Here is a 16,991-nt window from a genome sequence, read left to right on the forward strand (position 1 = left end):
CAATCCTTGCTTTGCTTTGTTTTCAAGCTTGATCTGTCCTGTAGGCCAGTGGTTCCCAAACTGTGGGGCGTGCACCCTAGGGGGGAGCGAGGGGTTGTTGTAATTTTTTAGTCACTCAAATATCACATGAATACACATTAGACATGGCAAAATGTATAGGATTGCAAGAAAATTAGCTTTAAAACTGCAAAATGTTCTTTGCACCATATGACATAATGTGTAGAATTGCAGGAAATAAGCTTTAAACCTGCAAAATTCTCTCCACTGACAAGAGGGGGTGTGAACAGTTTGTGCCGTGAACAGTGCTTGTGCCCATAGGGGCGTGCAGGATGTTCCCCAATGCTGGAAGGGGGGCCCTGAGTGAAACATTTTGGGAACCCCTGCTATAGGCTACATTCATTAAATTATAGGTAGTTATAATTTCTATCTAAAAATAAAACATTCTGTACCCCCAGGATTATCCAATAAGTGTTTTAGATTACACATGCTACTATTTTTATTTACTCTATATCCCAGAGTCCCAAGTGTGGCTCCCCAAAATAAGGTTTTAATGACACATTTTTAAAATTATAACTAGTTCACATGTGGAGGCTTCACCCTCCCCTTTACTTTCTCCTTATTGGAAGGCATTGTTATGTATTTTAGTCTTACTCCAAAGTTTTACAGTATTTATTACCTATCTCCATTGGATATTCTTCATTTGCTTTACACTCATTAGACCTATTATTTTGAGATGAATATGTAATGCACCCAAATTATTAAATACATCAGCCATACACTGAGTCTACAAAACATTAGGAACACTTTCCTAATATTGAGTTGAACCCCCTTTTGCCCTCAAAACAGCCTTAATTCATCGGGGCATGGACTACAAGGTGTCAAGCATTCCACAGGGATGCTGGCACATATTAACTCTAATGCTTCTCACAGTTGTGTCAAGTTGTCTGGGTGTCCTTTGGGTGGTGGATCATTCTTGATACACACGGGAAACTGTTGAGCGTAAAAAACCCAGCACCTTTGCAGTTCTTGACACACTCAAACCAGTGCGCCTGGCACCTACTACCATACCCCGTTCAAAGGCGCTTAAATCTTTTGTCTTGCCCATTCACCCTCTGAATGGCACACATACACAATCCATGTCTCAATTGTCTCAAGGCTTTAAAATCCTTCTTTAACCTGTCTTCTCCCCTTTATCTACACTGATCTGAAGTGGATTTAACATCAATAAGGGATCATAGCTTTTACCTGGATTCACCTGGTAAGTCTGTCATAGAAAGAGCAGGAAATAGAGGAACTAACAATACAGATAGCAATAAAAAACGGTACCATAGAGGCACAGAATAAGTTAGCGGAAAAATTAAAAGAACTGGAGGAACTTATTCAAGAAAGATCAAGTGTAATATATTACTAAAAATAAAGCAAACTGGCTGGAATATGGGGAAAAATGCACCATATAATCTGTTTATCTTCAAATTAGAAATGTTACCAAAAATAATTAACAGAAACTTGTTACAAATGACTGTCATCCATGATTCACTAAACAATATTTTGAAAGGGGAAGCAAAGTACTTTAAGCATATGTTTTAGTTTCAGTCTCCACTAACTGAAGTTAATTGTGAGGATTTTTTTTCTATTAATAGTGTAAAATGAACAGCTGTACAGAAAGACTCATGTGAAGGCCAAATTACAGAAGAGGAACTTCTAGATGCAATTAAATCCTTTAAGTCAGGAAAAACTCCAGGGCCGGATGGCATACCAGTTGAGGTATATCAAACCTTTTTCGATGTAATCAGAGGTCCGTTATTAGCATGTTTTAACCACTCCTATAAAAATGATTAACTATCAGATACTGAACAAGAAGGTCTGATTTCACTATTACTGAAACAGAACCAAGGTGGTAAATATAAAGATCCAGTCCACCTAAAAAACTGGAGGCCCCTTACACTTCAGTGTTGTGATGCAAAAATTCTAGCCAAATGCATAGAATTAAAAAGGTGTTGTCGGATATTATTCATCCTAATCAGACAGGTTTTTTACATGGACCATGCATTGGAGATAATATAAGACAAGTACTGGAAACAATAAAACAGTATGAAAAATGTGGTAACCCAGGCCTTTTACTCATAGCTGATTTTGAAAAGGCCTTATATATAAACTAGAGTTTGTATATATAAATGCCTGGACTATTTTAATTTTGGAGAATCTCTTATACAATGGGTTAAAGTTATTTTACTAACCCCAGATGTAAAATAGCAAATAATGGCTACTTCTCAGAAAGTATTAAACTGTCAGCCTCATACAGGATCTAGATAATTTCTCAAACCTCTCTGGAGTACAACCAAATTATGATAAGTGTACTATATTACGTATTGGATCACTAAAAAATAAAACGTTTACATTACCGTGTAGTTTACCAATAAAATGGTCTGACGGTGAAGTGGACGGACTCGGTATTCATATCCCGAAAGAAAGAAATGATCTCACTACAATACATTTTAATGGAAAGTTAGCAAAAATAGATACGCTCTTGCTACCATGGAAGGGTAAATACGTGTCTATTTGTGGAAAGATCACCCTGATTTAATTATTTAGTTATATCCCAGTTTACCTAATTACTTATGGCCCTGCCTACACCCAACGACTTGTTTTAGAAATATTCCACTTTATTTGGAGAACGACAAGCCAGACAAAAATGTTAAAATGTAAAAATAACCGGCCTATTTATATAATGACTATAAATTCGGAGGGCTGAAATTATTTCAATATTAAAGCGTTGAACCTCTCACTAAAGGCTTCAGTCATACAAAAGTTATACTTAAATCCAAACTGGTTCTCCAGCAGATTAGGAAGAATGGCTCACCCTGTGTTCAAAAATGCCCTTGTTTTCGCTTTATTCATATTACAGGTTATTTGAAAATGAAATCATCTCCCAAGATATAGCAAATTTTTTAACAAGAAAGCTGTTTGCAATTTTGGTTTAATCCACCAGAAAATACAGAACAAATATTATGGTTAAATTCAAATATACTAATTGATGAAAAACCATTATAAAAAATAAAGGTATAATCTTTAATGATATCATAAATAGGTCACAAATGCAGCTAACAAATATACTGAACAAATACATAAACGCAACATCCAACAATTTCAAAGATTTGACTGAGTTACAGTTCATATAAGGAAATCAGTCGATTGAAATACATTCATTAGGCCCTAATCTATGGATTTCACATGACTGGGAATACAGATATACATCAGTTGGTCATAGATACCTTAAAAAAAACAAAAAGTAGGGGTGTGGATAAGAAAACCAGTCAGTATCTGGTGTGACCACCATTTGCCTCATGCAGCGCGACACGTCTCTTTCGCATAGAGTTGATCAGGCTGTTGATTGTGGTCTGTGGAATGTTGTCCCACTCCTCTTCAATGGCTGTGCGAAGTTGCTGGATATTGGCGGGAACTGGAACACGATATCGTACACGTCGATCCAGAGCATCCCAAACATGCTCAATGGGTGCCATGTCTGGTGAGTATGCAGGCCATGGAAGAACTGGGACATTTTCAGCTTCCAGGAATTGTGTACAGATCCTTGCGACATGGGGCCGTGCATTATCATGCTGAAACATGAGGCGATGGTGGCGGATGAAAGGCACAACAATGGGCCTCAGGATCTCGTTACGGTATCTCTTTGTATTCAAATTGCCATAATCCCACCGCATACCATAATCCCACCGCCACCATGGGGCACTGTTCACAACGTTGACATCAGCAAACCGCTCGCCCACACAACGCCATACATGTCGTCTGCGGTTGTGAGGCCGGTTGGACGTACTGCCAAATTCTCTAATGATATTGGAGTCGGCTTATGGTAGAAAAATTAACATTCAATACTCTGGCAACAACTCTGGTGGATGTTCTTGCAGTCAGCAATCCAATTGCACACTCACTCAAAACTTGAGACATCTGTGACAAAACTGCACATTTTAGAGTGGACTTTTATTGTCCCCAGCACAAGGTGCTGTTTAATCAGCTTCTTGATACAATGGGGAAAAAAAGTATTTAGTCAGCCACCAATTGTGCAAGTTCTCCCACTTAAAAAGATGAGAGGCCTGTAATTTTCATCATAGGTACACGTCAACTATGACAGACAAAATGAGAAAAAAAAATCCAGAAAATCACATTGTAGGATTTTTTATGAATTTAGATGCAAATTATGGTGGAAAATAAGTATTTGGTCAATAACAAAAGTTTCTCAATACTTTGTTATATACCCTTTGTTGGCAATGACACAGGTCAAACGTTTTCTGTAAGTCTTCACAAGGTTTTCACACACTGTTGCTCGTATTTTGGCCCATTCCTCCATGCTGATCTCCTCTAGAGCAGTGATGTTTTGGGGCTGTCGCTGGGCAACACGGACTTTCAACTCCCTCCAAAGATTTTCTATGGGGTTGAGATCTGGAGACTGGCTAGGCCACTCCAGGACCTTGAAATGCTTCTTACGAAGCCACTCCTTCGTTGCCCGGGCGGTGTGTTTGGGATCATTGTCATGCTGAAAGACCCAGCCACGTTTCATCTTCAATGCCCTTGCTGATGGAAGGAGGTTTTCACTCAAAATCTCACGATACATGGCCCCATTCATTCTTTCCTTTACATGGATCAGTCGTCCTGGTCCCTTTGCAGAAAAACAGCCCCAAAGCATCATGTTTCCACCCCCACGCTTCACAGTAGGTATGGTGTTCTTTGGATGCAACTCAGCATTCTTTGTCCTCCAAACACGACGAGTTGAGTTTTTACCAAAAAGTTATATTTTGGTTTCATCTGACCATATTACATTCTCCCAATCCTCTTCTGGATCATCCAAATGCACTCTAGCAAACTTCAGACGGGCCTGGACATGTACTGGCTTAAGCAGGGGGACACGTCTTGCACTGCAGGATTTGAGTCCCTGGCGGCGTAGTGTGTTACTGATGGTAGGCTTTGTTACTTTGGTCCCAGCTCTCTGCAGGTCATTCACTAGGCCCCCCCGTGTGGTTCTGGGATTTTTGCTCACCGTTCTTGTGATCATTTTGACCCCACGGGGTGAGATCTTGCGTGGAGCCCCAGATCGAGGGAGATTATCAGTGGTCTTGTATGTCTTCCATTTCCTAATAATTGCTCCCACAGTTGATTTCTTCAAACCAAGCTGCTTACCTATTGCAGATTCTGTCTTCCCAGCCTGGTGCAGGTCTACAATTTTTTTTCTGGTGTCCTTTGACAGCTCTTTGGTCTTGGCCATAGTGGAGTTTGGAGTGTGACTGTTTGAGGTTGTGGACAGGTGTCTTTTATACTGATAACATGTTCAAACAGGTGCCATTAATACAGGTAACGAGTGGAGGACAGAGGAGCCTCTTAAAGAAGAAGTTACAGGTCTGTGAGAGCCAGAAATCTTGCTTGTTTGTAGGTGACCAAATACTTATTTTCCACCATAATTTGCAAATAAATTCATTAAAAATCCTACAATGTGATTTTCTGGATTTTTTCCCCCTCAATTTGTCTGTCATAGTTGACGTGTACCTATGATGAAAATTACAGGCCTCTCTCATCTTTTTAAGTGGGAGAACTTGCACAATTGGTGGCTGACTAAATACTTTTTTCCCCCACTGTATGTCACACCTGTCAGGTGGATGGATTATCTTGGCAAAGGATAAATGCTCACTAACAGGGATGTAAACAAATGTGTGCACACAATTTGAGAGAAATTTGCTTTTTGTGCGTATGGAACATGTTTGGGAATCTGTTATTTTAGCTCATGAAACATGGGACCAACACTTTACATTTTGCGTTTATATTTTTGTTCGGTGTATATGGAAATGTCTGCTCTATCCAAAATTATATCCAACTGATTGCAGCATTACCGCAAAAAATTGAGGAGGCAAGTGGAAGTGGAAGTGTGATAATGTAAGGAACTTGTCTGTCGGCCCTCCATTAAAGACCAAAATTGGTTAAAGAAAATTGTGAAAAAACATAAAATAAGTATATCCGTTTCATTTAAGGACCTAAAAATTGACGTACAAAATTGACAGCTGCACCATACAGGTTGCAAAATAGTTGGGAAGAAATGTTCGATGTGCCGCTTCCATGGCACATAGTTTATGAACTGATACACAAAACAACAACGGATTGAAAACTTCATTTTTCAATTTAAATTATTATACAAAATTCTTGCAACCAATAGAATGTTATGCATATGGGGGATACAACCATCCCAGCTCTGCAGATTTAGCTGCGCAGAGATCGAATCATTAGATTACTTGTTTTGGTACTGCCCATATGTAGGTTGTTTCTGGTCGCAGGTTCAGGAATGGCAAAGAATTGCAACGTTTACCTGGAGCTAACTTATAAAATAGCATTGCTGGGTGACTTATAAAGCCATAGTCAATCTATCAATACTATAATAATACTCTTAGTAAAAATGTTCATATTTAATTTAGGATCTGTAGAAACTATGAGAATGGAAAGGTTCAGACCTTTTGTGAAACAGCACAGTTAAAAAATAAATTTAATTTAGAATCAAAACTGGATGGTTTTCAGAGATAGATGGGAAGAGTTGAGGATAGCTGAAGGATGGGACTAAAAATCTAAAAGCGATAACTCGTAAAATATACAGTGTCTGTAAAATTTATATAGTATGTAAGCTGGAAGTAGAAGCCTAAGTATTGTTGTCCATTAGTTTACTCCAATTAGGGCAGGGGTGGTAGGGTTAGGGGAAAATTAATAAATGAAAATATATTTCATTAGTTTACTCCAATTAGAGGAGGGGTGGTAGGGTTAAGGGGAAATTCATAAAGAAAGAAAATATACTTATATATTTTCTAATGTTTTGTACACTCAGTTCACCAAATGTAAAACTAGTAACTGTATTGTTTGAACTACTCCTTACAGATTTTTCATACCAATCACAATCGTGCAATTTGTCAGACAACTCAAAGAGCTTCACATTAAAAATAGATGAGTATGTCAGAAATTTCACATATCAATACGGCTTCCTTCTCAGCCTTACCTTTCTTATTTTTCTACCAAACGCTCCAGCCATTCGCCCGGCTGGCCATTCACATCCCACCGTCCTTTCTCCATTTTGTCACGTGTTTTAGCAACTTTGTTCTACTCCACTGACAATTGGTAGAGTAAAGTTCAAATATAATTTTATCCTACATTCATGACAGACTAGGGATGTTTAGTTTCCGTCGATGTAATAATGCGTGGCCCTGCTGTCCAGGGAGTGAATATCATGGCCACATTGGGACTAGTTGCCACCAAGCTAACTGACTGTAGCCACCAAGCTAACATTCTAAGCCACCAAGCTAATGACTAATCATTAGCATCTCTGCTGTTAACTGAGGACAGCTCCTCTCTTCGAGAGGCTTTGGATCTGACCTGCTTAATTCACACACACACAAACGCACTCACTCACACAGCTCAGATATCTGTCTGTCTTGTGCGTGTGATGGAGAGAGGGAGTGTTTTATGGTGTCACACTGTCATGTGTTCCCCCCCCCCCCAGTATAAGGGTCAGGCTAATCTCCATATCTTTGAGGACTGGTGTGGCAGCTCTACAGCTCAGCTCCGCAAAAACCTGCATTACCCGCTTTACCCACACGTGAGTCACACACAGTTCCCCAGCCAACATATACACATGACATGCCATAGTTCAACTGAAGCCTACACCCATTACTTTCTCACTCTCTCCTCTAGTCTAGAACCACAGTAAAGAAGCTGGCTGTTTCTCCCAGATGGACGAACTACGGCCTCAGGATCTTTGGCTATCTCCACCCCTATACCGACGGTATTGTTTTATTTTGGAAATCTGTTCCAAAGTTTACCCAGATATATGTGATCGTATACACATGTAAGCAAGGTTTGAAATGATTGTTTTAGTCAAATATTATATCTGTTTGGGCTTCTTGCAGTCAATTTGCAGTCTACAAATAAATTATTTGTAATTATGTTCCATGCCCCAAGGCTTTTAACAACTGTGTTTGGTGCAGTAAGACAGCCATTCAGATATACGATCAGGTCTGACAACTTTACATGACACAGGGCGACTGAACCACAGGGAACACCTAATTCAAATAATTATCTGTCAAGATTTGTCATCTCTGTGTGTCTGTTTGTTCCAGGTGAGTTTGTGTTTGCGGTGAGCTCTGATGATAACTCTGAGTTCTGGCTGAGCCGGGATAACTCTCCACTCAACCTGCAGCTACTGGCCTGGATCGGCAAGGTGGGCTCTGAGTGTGTGTGTCTGTTTGGACCTGCATACCTGAGATGGCTACAGTGACTGTAATGAGTGTGTTTATTTGGGGTTCTGGCATCTCTCTGACTATGTGTGGTGTTTTTCAGACTGGTATGGCGTGGACGGCTCCTGGTGAGTTTGGGAAGTACGCCAGTCAGACATCCAGACCAGTTAGGTGAGTCGGCTAAACACTGTGTGGGTGTGTGTATTAGTGAAGGCTATGATTGCAGAAGTTTGGGGGGTAACAAAATTCTGTATGAATCTATTTGTCTCAAATGAATAACTGAAAATGCACCCAAACACAGGGCTGAGAGTTATTTTTAGCAGAGGTTGTTCTTTCTTCTTTTGGTGCCTTGGAGCTATGGCACTGAGCCAGGATGAACACACACATTCACAAATGCACAAACAAACACACCTCTGAGGTGTGTGTGTGTGTGTGTATGTATGAACAATGATGGATGGTGCAGGGAGACATGGGTTTGATCCTGACAAAGGAATCTGTCACAACAACCATAATCAAGCATGGACCACATGCTAGAGAGGGGTAGTGTAGAAAGAGGGAGGGAGGGGGACAGGGAGCGAGAGAGGTTAAAGGAGGTGATAGTCAGGTATAGGCAGGAGAGTGGAAGGAGGGAGAGGTAGCTTTGGAAGGGGGAGGGAGAAAGGCATTGACGGTTAAGGGGCATAACATGACAGGCATCTACAACCACCTATCAGAAACTAGCATTGTGTGTGTTCTGCAGGCTGTCAGTTCAGAGGAGGTACTTCTTTGAGATCATCCATAAACAGAACGACAGAGGAACAGACCACATAGAGGTGGCGGTGAGTTTCCCCTCTTTACTCTTTCCTCTCTGTGTGTGTGTGCACATCTGGGCAGTAGTATTAAGTGTGTGTGTGTGTATTTGTTTTGACACAGTGGCAGCTGAACCAGGAGGGTCTAAGGTTTACAGTCATCAGCTCCAAGTACATATCCCTCTACAGCAGTGAGTACACACACACACACACACACACACCACACACTAGCTATCCAATATTTCTAACTAATTTTAACTACCTAACCGTTATTTCAGACATGTATTTCAGATGTGTGTGTGTGTGTGTACAGATGAGTCTGCTCTGAGGATGAGTGACATCACTCATGTACCCCAAACGGCTGCTAGTCACACCCGCTCGTCTAGTAAACAGCCCGACAACCAGCTGAGCAACCAGCCCGCAGCCGACATGCTGAGAGTCGACCCACGCGACACCCTCTACCAGAGTAAGACCTTACACTCTCACACACAACACTACAGTCGTTAGCTTGAACAAATAACAACTCTGTGTGTGTGTGTGTAGTCCCTGCCTTAGACAGTAGGTTCCTACAAGGTGTGTTACCTGACTGCTCCTATAAACCCAGCTACATCATCAAAGGTTTCCCTCTGCTGCGATACCAGGGCCTGCAGTTTGTAAGTACCGTAAATATTACACCTTGAATCCCTATAACTAACAGAAATGAGCGTGTTATTACCATGTTGTTTGTGTGTTTCCAGGTCCACATGTCCTACATCTATCCCAACGACTACACACGGCTCACACACATGGAGACAGACAACACCTGCTTCTACCACGACAGTCCTCTATACCTGGACAGGTGAGGAGGGGAGGGAGAGGGGCTGGGAGAGGGAAAGGGAGAGTGTTTGTATTGTTATTAAGTAGAACTGACAGTGAAATTTGTAACCTCTCTATGGCTCTGGTCTGAGCAGTGGCTTATCCTGTATGAGGTCATTACCATTACCAACCAGCAGAGGGCAACGTGCTATCACTGAAGTTATGGATAATGGTGTTAGAGAGAGATGATGAGAACATTCCCTCTCTACCCCCCTCCTTATCTCCACTCTCTAGGTATGGGTTTTCCAGGTACATGAGGCTGGATGAGCCAGAGGGGCAGGAGGGAGAGAGCCGAGCCAGAGGTAGGAGACACACACATTGTTCTTCGGTTAAAAAGTATATGAACTGTCGTGGGTCGGCCTTCGTTTTATTTTAACACTCTTCTCTGTCTGTGTGTTTGGTAGTTGTTGGCATCTTGAGGAGGAGAAAGGCGGTCCCAGAGGAGGGGTTAGATGGCGAGGCTCCTCCAAATGTGGGAGGGGCTAGGAAGAAAGACCACGCCCCTCCTGACTATGGAGACGACTATGACGATTACGCTCAGAGACGACGACGCAAACTCTTCTCATTGCCACAGGCCGACAGGGCACCTACACACAGACACATGTCTGATACTCTCACATACAAGAAGAGGAGGAGGAGGAAGAGGAGAGAAACGAATGCAGCAGCTGTAGTAGAGCAGCAAGCAGTAGTCCAGACCAGAGCAACAGAACAGGATGGGTTAGAGATCCCCCCTGGTCCTGGGTCACATACATCTCTACAGACTACACCAGCAGAACAGCTGAGACTAGCAGAAAGACCAGCAGACAGACCAGCAGAACAGCTCAGACCAGTGAAGTCCAGAGCAGGGGAACAGAAACCAGGAGGGAAGCCAGCAGACAGAGAAGATATGGGACCAGCAGACCGAAAACAACCCAGACCAAGAGAGAGACCAGCAGAACAGAACTCAGCCGGGTTAAAGATTTTACCTGCACCACCAAAACTAGACCAGAACCTGACAATAGACCGAGACGGACCAGTAGAGGGAGACGGACTAGCAGACGGATATAGACCAGAAGTTTGGCTTCCCCAGTTGCAAGGGAGGCACCAGCATGTTCAACAGCCTGGTCCGAGGGGTCGGGCTAACGCAGCACCCAATCCCCTGCAGGACCGCCCATCTCCCACTGTCACTAATTGGTCCATCAGGGTCGGTCGAGGGTGGAGACTTGTTAACCGTACACTAGAGCTGTGGTCAGCGGTTACCAAACAGTTGACCACTCGACTGCCTGAGGTTAAACCACCCCTAATTAAGTTGGACCACGAAGAAACTGTGACCAGGAAGAGAGTCCAGGTCCTAGAGACAGATATCATCCTCCGAGCACAGCCACAGATAAAGTCACGACCGAAATCTGACTATGACAACACACTCTACGGGGATCTGCCCCCTGGCGTGGTCAGAGGGATGAACCGTCTGGTTGAAGGGGTTGACAGAGGGGGAGGTGGTGAGAGAGTGGGGGAGAGAGAGGGTGAGGAGGTGGGTGTGAGTGAGTCTTTATGGGGTCTTGAGGGAGACTCTGAAGAGGGGGACGGCCTGTCTTATGACTCCACCCCTCCACCAGTGTTTGACCCTGAGGTGAACTGGGCTCAGACATTCCAGGTGACCCCTGTCGACCTCCAAGCGATGCGGTCTGATTGGATAGACCTCCGCTGTAACGTGTCTGGTAACCTGCTGCTCCGCCCTAGAGACGCTCTGCCTGTCGTAAAGGCCTTCATGGACAAACTCAACCACAGACACCATGGGTCAGTGTGTGTGTGTGTGTGTACAGTATATGTGTTTGTGGAAGTGTGTGTGTGTGTTAACCCTGTCCCTCCCTCCCTAGGCGTTTCACCCTGGTGCGTGTGCTGAACGTTGAGAGGAGAGTGGACGGGGCTCAGGGCAGCAGGTACTTCCTGGAGCTGGAGCTGAGGGATGTGAATGGCCAATACCTTCGCCTGTCACACTACATCTATGCTCTGATTCGCCACAGACTATCTCGCCCCAGGGGACTCCCGCCCCTTCACCCTGCCCCTGAAATGTTTCTATGCAACCCTGTAGGTTTTCACTGGAACCCGACTGCCACTGTCCACTTCATAGTACCAGGTACACACAAACACACACCCTATTGCTACTCTCCTACTGTTGTATGGTGATATATTGGTTTATTCCTGTATGTGTGTGTGTGTGTGTGTGTCAGTAAAGAACCAGGCCCGCTGGGTGCAGCAGCTGATAGTTGACATGGAGGGTCTGTACCAGACCACTGGCGACCCCAACTTCAACCTAATCATCACTGACTACAATAGCACTGACATGGACATAGAGACAACACTAAAGGCATCCACCCTGCACAGGTACGCAGAGTGTGTGGCAGAGTGTGTGGCCTAAAAGGCTCCCGTAGGCTACCTGTGCACATTCTTCCACTCTCTATAATAATTCCAGCATCCAAACAGTAATGGAAAGAGACAACTGTTACAAAACACCAAAAAGTATAATGACATTCGAGAATTAAGTCAATTCTAGGCTGGATTGAGTTAAGGTTGATGCGTCGTCCACTGTTGTCTCAGTCTCGGACATTCATCTATGCCTTGATAACATTTCAAATTTTTATTGTCGCAGAGATGAAACCCCACTGCATTTTAGAGCATATATCACCCATTTTCAAGTCCATTCGCTAATTTTTCATTTGGCTGAGATGCGGCAATAATAAATTATGGTGTAATATCCTACAGTGTTGTTGGCATCTTTGTTTTAATTATTGTGATAGGCTAATGTTTGAACCGTACGGCTTACTTTCACCTCTGATAACTTGCCTCTGTGTACCAGGTACCAGTACTTGAAGCTGAGTGGGAACTTTGAGCGTTCCGCAGGTCTACAGGCCGGCATCGACCTCATCACTGTGAGTGTGACATGATCAGTGACATCATCACTATGTGACAAACAGTGGGTGTGTCTTGTTTTGTGTTCCATACATCAACTGAGTTTCATGAAATGGGCATGAATATTCTCACTTCCTCCCCAGAATGAGCACAGTATAGTGTTTCTGTGTGACCTTCACATCCACTTCCCCCCCTCCATCATCGACTCAGTCAGGAAACACTGTGTGGAGGGACACATGGCCTTCGCTCCTATCGTCATGAGACTGGACTGTGGGGCTACGCCCAGGGAGCCCAGAGGTACACACACACACAAGCATGTGCACACACACACAAACCCACACACGCTTTCACACGTCTCTCTCTCGCTCTTTCTCTCTCTCTCTCTCTGTGTGTGTCTCTCTGTCTCTCTGTGTGTTCCAGGTTACTGGGAGGTGAATGGGTTTGGTCTGCTGGGGATCTATAAGTCTGACTTGGATGCAGCAGGAGGCATGAACACACATGACTTCACTGACCGCTGGGGCGGAGAGGACTGGGAGCTGCTGGACAGGTTTGTCTGTCTATGGTTGTTTGGTGCATGTTTGTGTGTGTTCTGTTGCTCATGCCTGCTCTGTCAATCTGATCATTAATAGGAATTATGTTGCTCTCCTGTGCTCTGTGTCTCAGGGTTCTGCAGTCAGGTCTGGAGGTGGAGCGTATCTACATGAGGAACTTCCTGCATCACTACCACTCTAAGCGTGGCATGTGGAACAGACGCACCCAACGCAGCGGCACGTAACCCACAACACAGCCAAAACGTACAATGATGTAGCCGTAACCTACGATGACGCATCCGGGGGTGCAAGGAAACTGCCACACTTTAATGTCCCCATTCCTCGCATCAACCATTTACAGCTGTCGACCGGTTAACTAGAGGGCAGGACAGAGGAGATTCCTGACACCATTGGGTGATATCTCCTGTCACTCAAAAGGTTTGAGGGTGTCGTGATGATGGAACACAACATTATACAGATTGTCCTGGAAAAAGACACTAGTGCAGAGGTACTCAAATCTGAACATGGAGGTCCGCAGTACTGCTGGTTGGCCAGCGAGTCACTCACCTAGTGTCCCAGGTCTGATTCACAGGTTGATGTTTATTGTCATGAATCTTGCCCTGGAGGCAGAACTGAGCTGTTTCCGCAAGATGGGCCAGCTGCAAATTGTCTGTATCTTAAAAATGCATGGTTAAAAAAAAGTTAAGGTTAGGCATTAGGGTTAGCAGTGTGGTTAAGGTTAGGGTTAAGGTTGGGGTTGGGTTTAAAAACAGATTTTATGACTTGTGCCACTCTGTAGAGCTGCCTCCAGGGCAAGACTCATGACAATAAATAACAACCTGCATCTGAATCAGATCCTAGTTGGAGAGGAAATACAGTATGAAAACCAGCAGTGCTACAGATCTCAAGAACCGGATTTGAGAAAAGGTGGGACAAACACTACTGGGTACTCTATTTAAACATGATACTACTGATTTACTGTATTCTAACAACACACTACTGATGATCCTGTTCTAAGGAGATACTGTTGTAGTAAAAATGTAAACCTTTTCCAAACAGTGTGGATATTATCCTTTGGCTAGACAATGACAGATGTGTCTTTGGTAGCGTGAGGAGACTAAGAAGAAAACTGGGAGCAGTGATGATCTGCTCTGGTCACTGATACTGATGAACTAGGCTGAACCCTCCTGGGCTGCCTAACCAAAGACAGAGACAATACACACACACACACACACACACACACATCATGTTAAACATCATGGATCATACAGCATTTGTATGTAATCAGGGTCTAGCTTATTTATTGACAATGAAAAATGCACCAAAGTTACGGTACTAGTGTGATAGTAAATTTTTGGTGTAAAACATTGTTTTATTAATATAATTAGTTAAGACATGAAAAGGGGGATCATTTCTGATAGAAGTGACTATTATTCAGGCAAGGTTACTGTACTGGATGGGGATATATCCCTTAATATGCGATGTGCATTATGAAGCCCGCTGTATTCACCTGAGTGCCTGCTCCATAGCTCTACTACTGTAGAGCTCTACTACATACAGTGGGGGGAAAAGGATTTAGTCAGCCACCAATTGTGCAAGTTCTCCCACTTAAAAAGATCAGAGAGGCCTGTCATTTTCATCATAGGTACATGTCAACTATGACAGACATTTGGTCACCTACAAACAAGCAAGATTTCTGGCTCTCACAGACCTGTAACTTCTTCTTTAAGAGGCTCCTCTGTCCTCCACTTGTTACCTGTATTAATGGCACCTGTTTGAACTTGTTATCAGTATAAAAGACACCTGTCCACAACCTCAAACAGTCACACTCCAAACTCCACTATGGCCAAGACCAAAGAGCTGTCAAAGGACATCAGAAACAAAATTGTAGACCTGCACCAGGCTGGGAAGACAGAATCTGCAATAGGTAAGCAGCTTGGTTTGAAGAAATCAACTGTGGGAGCAATTATTAGGAAATGGAAGACATACAAGACCACTGATAATCTCCCTCGATCTGGGGCTCCACGCAAGATCTCACCCCGTGGGGTCAAAATGATCACAAGAACGGTGAGCAAAAATCCCAGAACCACACGGGGGACCTAGTGAATGACCTGCAGAGAGCTGGGACCAAAGTAACAAAGCCTACCATCAGTAACACACTACGCCGCCAGGGACTCAAATCCTGCAGTGCCAGACGGGTCCCCCTGCTTAAGCCAGTACATGTCCAGGCCCGTCTGAAGTTTGCTAGAGTGCATTTGGATGATCCAGAAGAGGATTGGGAGAATGTCATATGGTCAGATGAAACCAAAATATAACTTTTGGTAAAAACTCAACTCGTCGTGTTTGGAGGACAAAGAATGCTGAGTTGCATCCAAATAACACCATACCTACTGTGAAGCATGGGGGTGGAAAGATCATGCTTTGGGGCTGTTTTTCTGCAAAGGGACCAGGACGACTGATCCGTGTAAAGGAAAGAATGAATGGGGCCATGTATCGTGAGATTTTGAGTGAAAACCTCCTTCCATCAGCAAGGGCATTGAAGATGAAACGTGGCTGGGTCTTTCAGCATGACAATGATCCCAAACACACCGCCCGGGCAACGAAGGAGTGGCTTCGTAAGAAGCATTTCAAGGTCCTGGAGTGGCCTAGCCAGTCTCCAGATCTCAACCCCCATAGAACATATTTGGAGGGAGTTGAAAGTCCGTGTTGCCCAGCGACAGCCCCAAAACATCACTGCTCTCGAGGAGATCTGCATGGAGGAATGGGCCAAAATACCAGCAACAGTGTGTGAAAACCTTGTGAAGACTTACAGAAAATGTTTGACCTGTGTCATTGCTAACAAAGGGTATATAACAAAGTATTGAGAAACTTTTATTGACCAAATACTTATTTTCCACCATAATTTGCAATTAAATTCATAAAAAATCCTACAATGTGATTTTCTGGATTTTTTTCTCTCATTTTGTCTGTCATAGTTAACGTGTACCAACGATGAAAATTACAGGCCTCTCTCATCTTTTTAAGTGGGAGAACTTGCACAATTGGTGGCTGACTAAATACTTTTTTTCCCCCACTGTATTACTGACGCTTGGATGTCACATTGTGCCTATTTGCATGTATCCTTCGGAGCTCTGTCTATTTAATTTTCTATGGATTATACTTAAGAGGATCCCACACCCAACCCCTTGAGCAAGTGAACTATTTTTTTATGTTACACCGTGCCTTCTTTACAGCTCCGCCGAAAGCTGGGTGTTGTTCAGTTGATACAAAACTGGAACACTTTTGAAATGGGGAAATACTACCTGAACATGTCAGTTAAAGCCCCCATGTAGTCTTTTACATTTGATTTTTAAATAATCACTGTATGTCTAATAAATCACTGTTTATTTCATGAAAATAACTCCAAATATATTTGTATCATTTATTTCCCTGAGTGTGTTGATACAAATGTAAATATACAGTGCCTTGCAAAAGTTTTCATCCACCTTGGCATTTTTCCTATTTTGTTGCATTACAACCTGTAATTTAAATTGATTTTTATTTGGATTTCATGTAATGGACATACACAAAATAGTCCAAATTGGTGAGGTGAAATGAAAAAAATAACGTGTCTCAAAAAATTCTAAAAAATAAATAACGGAAAAGTGGTGCTTGCA

General features: G+C 43.1%; 1 protein-coding gene across 1 annotated transcript in view; it reads left to right on the forward strand.

The window, feature by feature from the left end:
* The window catches only part of b4galnt3b (beta-1,4-N-acetyl-galactosaminyl transferase 3b), a 39,847-nt gene extending 25,462 nt beyond the window's left edge, over nucleotides 1–14,385 (forward strand). Inside the window, exons 4-20 of the mRNA XM_041837567.2 lie at nucleotides 7,541–7,636; nucleotides 7,732–7,822; nucleotides 8,157–8,257; nucleotides 8,377–8,444; nucleotides 9,013–9,091; nucleotides 9,186–9,252; nucleotides 9,375–9,527; nucleotides 9,605–9,714; nucleotides 9,799–9,899; nucleotides 10,151–10,218; nucleotides 10,321–11,692; nucleotides 11,773–12,032; nucleotides 12,127–12,280; nucleotides 12,753–12,825; nucleotides 12,949–13,102; nucleotides 13,226–13,352; nucleotides 13,469–14,385. Coding sequence (XP_041693501.1) covers nucleotides 7,541–7,636; nucleotides 7,732–7,822; nucleotides 8,157–8,257; nucleotides 8,377–8,444; nucleotides 9,013–9,091; nucleotides 9,186–9,252; nucleotides 9,375–9,527; nucleotides 9,605–9,714; nucleotides 9,799–9,899; nucleotides 10,151–10,218; nucleotides 10,321–11,692; nucleotides 11,773–12,032; nucleotides 12,127–12,280; nucleotides 12,753–12,825; nucleotides 12,949–13,102; nucleotides 13,226–13,352; nucleotides 13,469–13,580 — 3,186 coding nt within the window. The 3' untranslated portion in view covers nucleotides 13,581–14,385. The remainder of the gene's footprint in view (nucleotides 1–7,540; nucleotides 7,637–7,731; nucleotides 7,823–8,156; nucleotides 8,258–8,376; nucleotides 8,445–9,012; nucleotides 9,092–9,185; nucleotides 9,253–9,374; nucleotides 9,528–9,604; nucleotides 9,715–9,798; nucleotides 9,900–10,150; nucleotides 10,219–10,320; nucleotides 11,693–11,772; nucleotides 12,033–12,126; nucleotides 12,281–12,752; nucleotides 12,826–12,948; nucleotides 13,103–13,225; nucleotides 13,353–13,468) is intronic.
* Nucleotides 14,386–16,991: the final 2,606 nt, after the last annotated feature.

Source organism: Coregonus clupeaformis, chromosome 19, assembly GCF_020615455.1.
Source record: "Coregonus clupeaformis isolate EN_2021a chromosome 19, ASM2061545v1, whole genome shotgun sequence".
Taxonomy (NCBI): domain Eukaryota; kingdom Metazoa; phylum Chordata; class Actinopteri; order Salmoniformes; family Salmonidae; genus Coregonus; species Coregonus clupeaformis.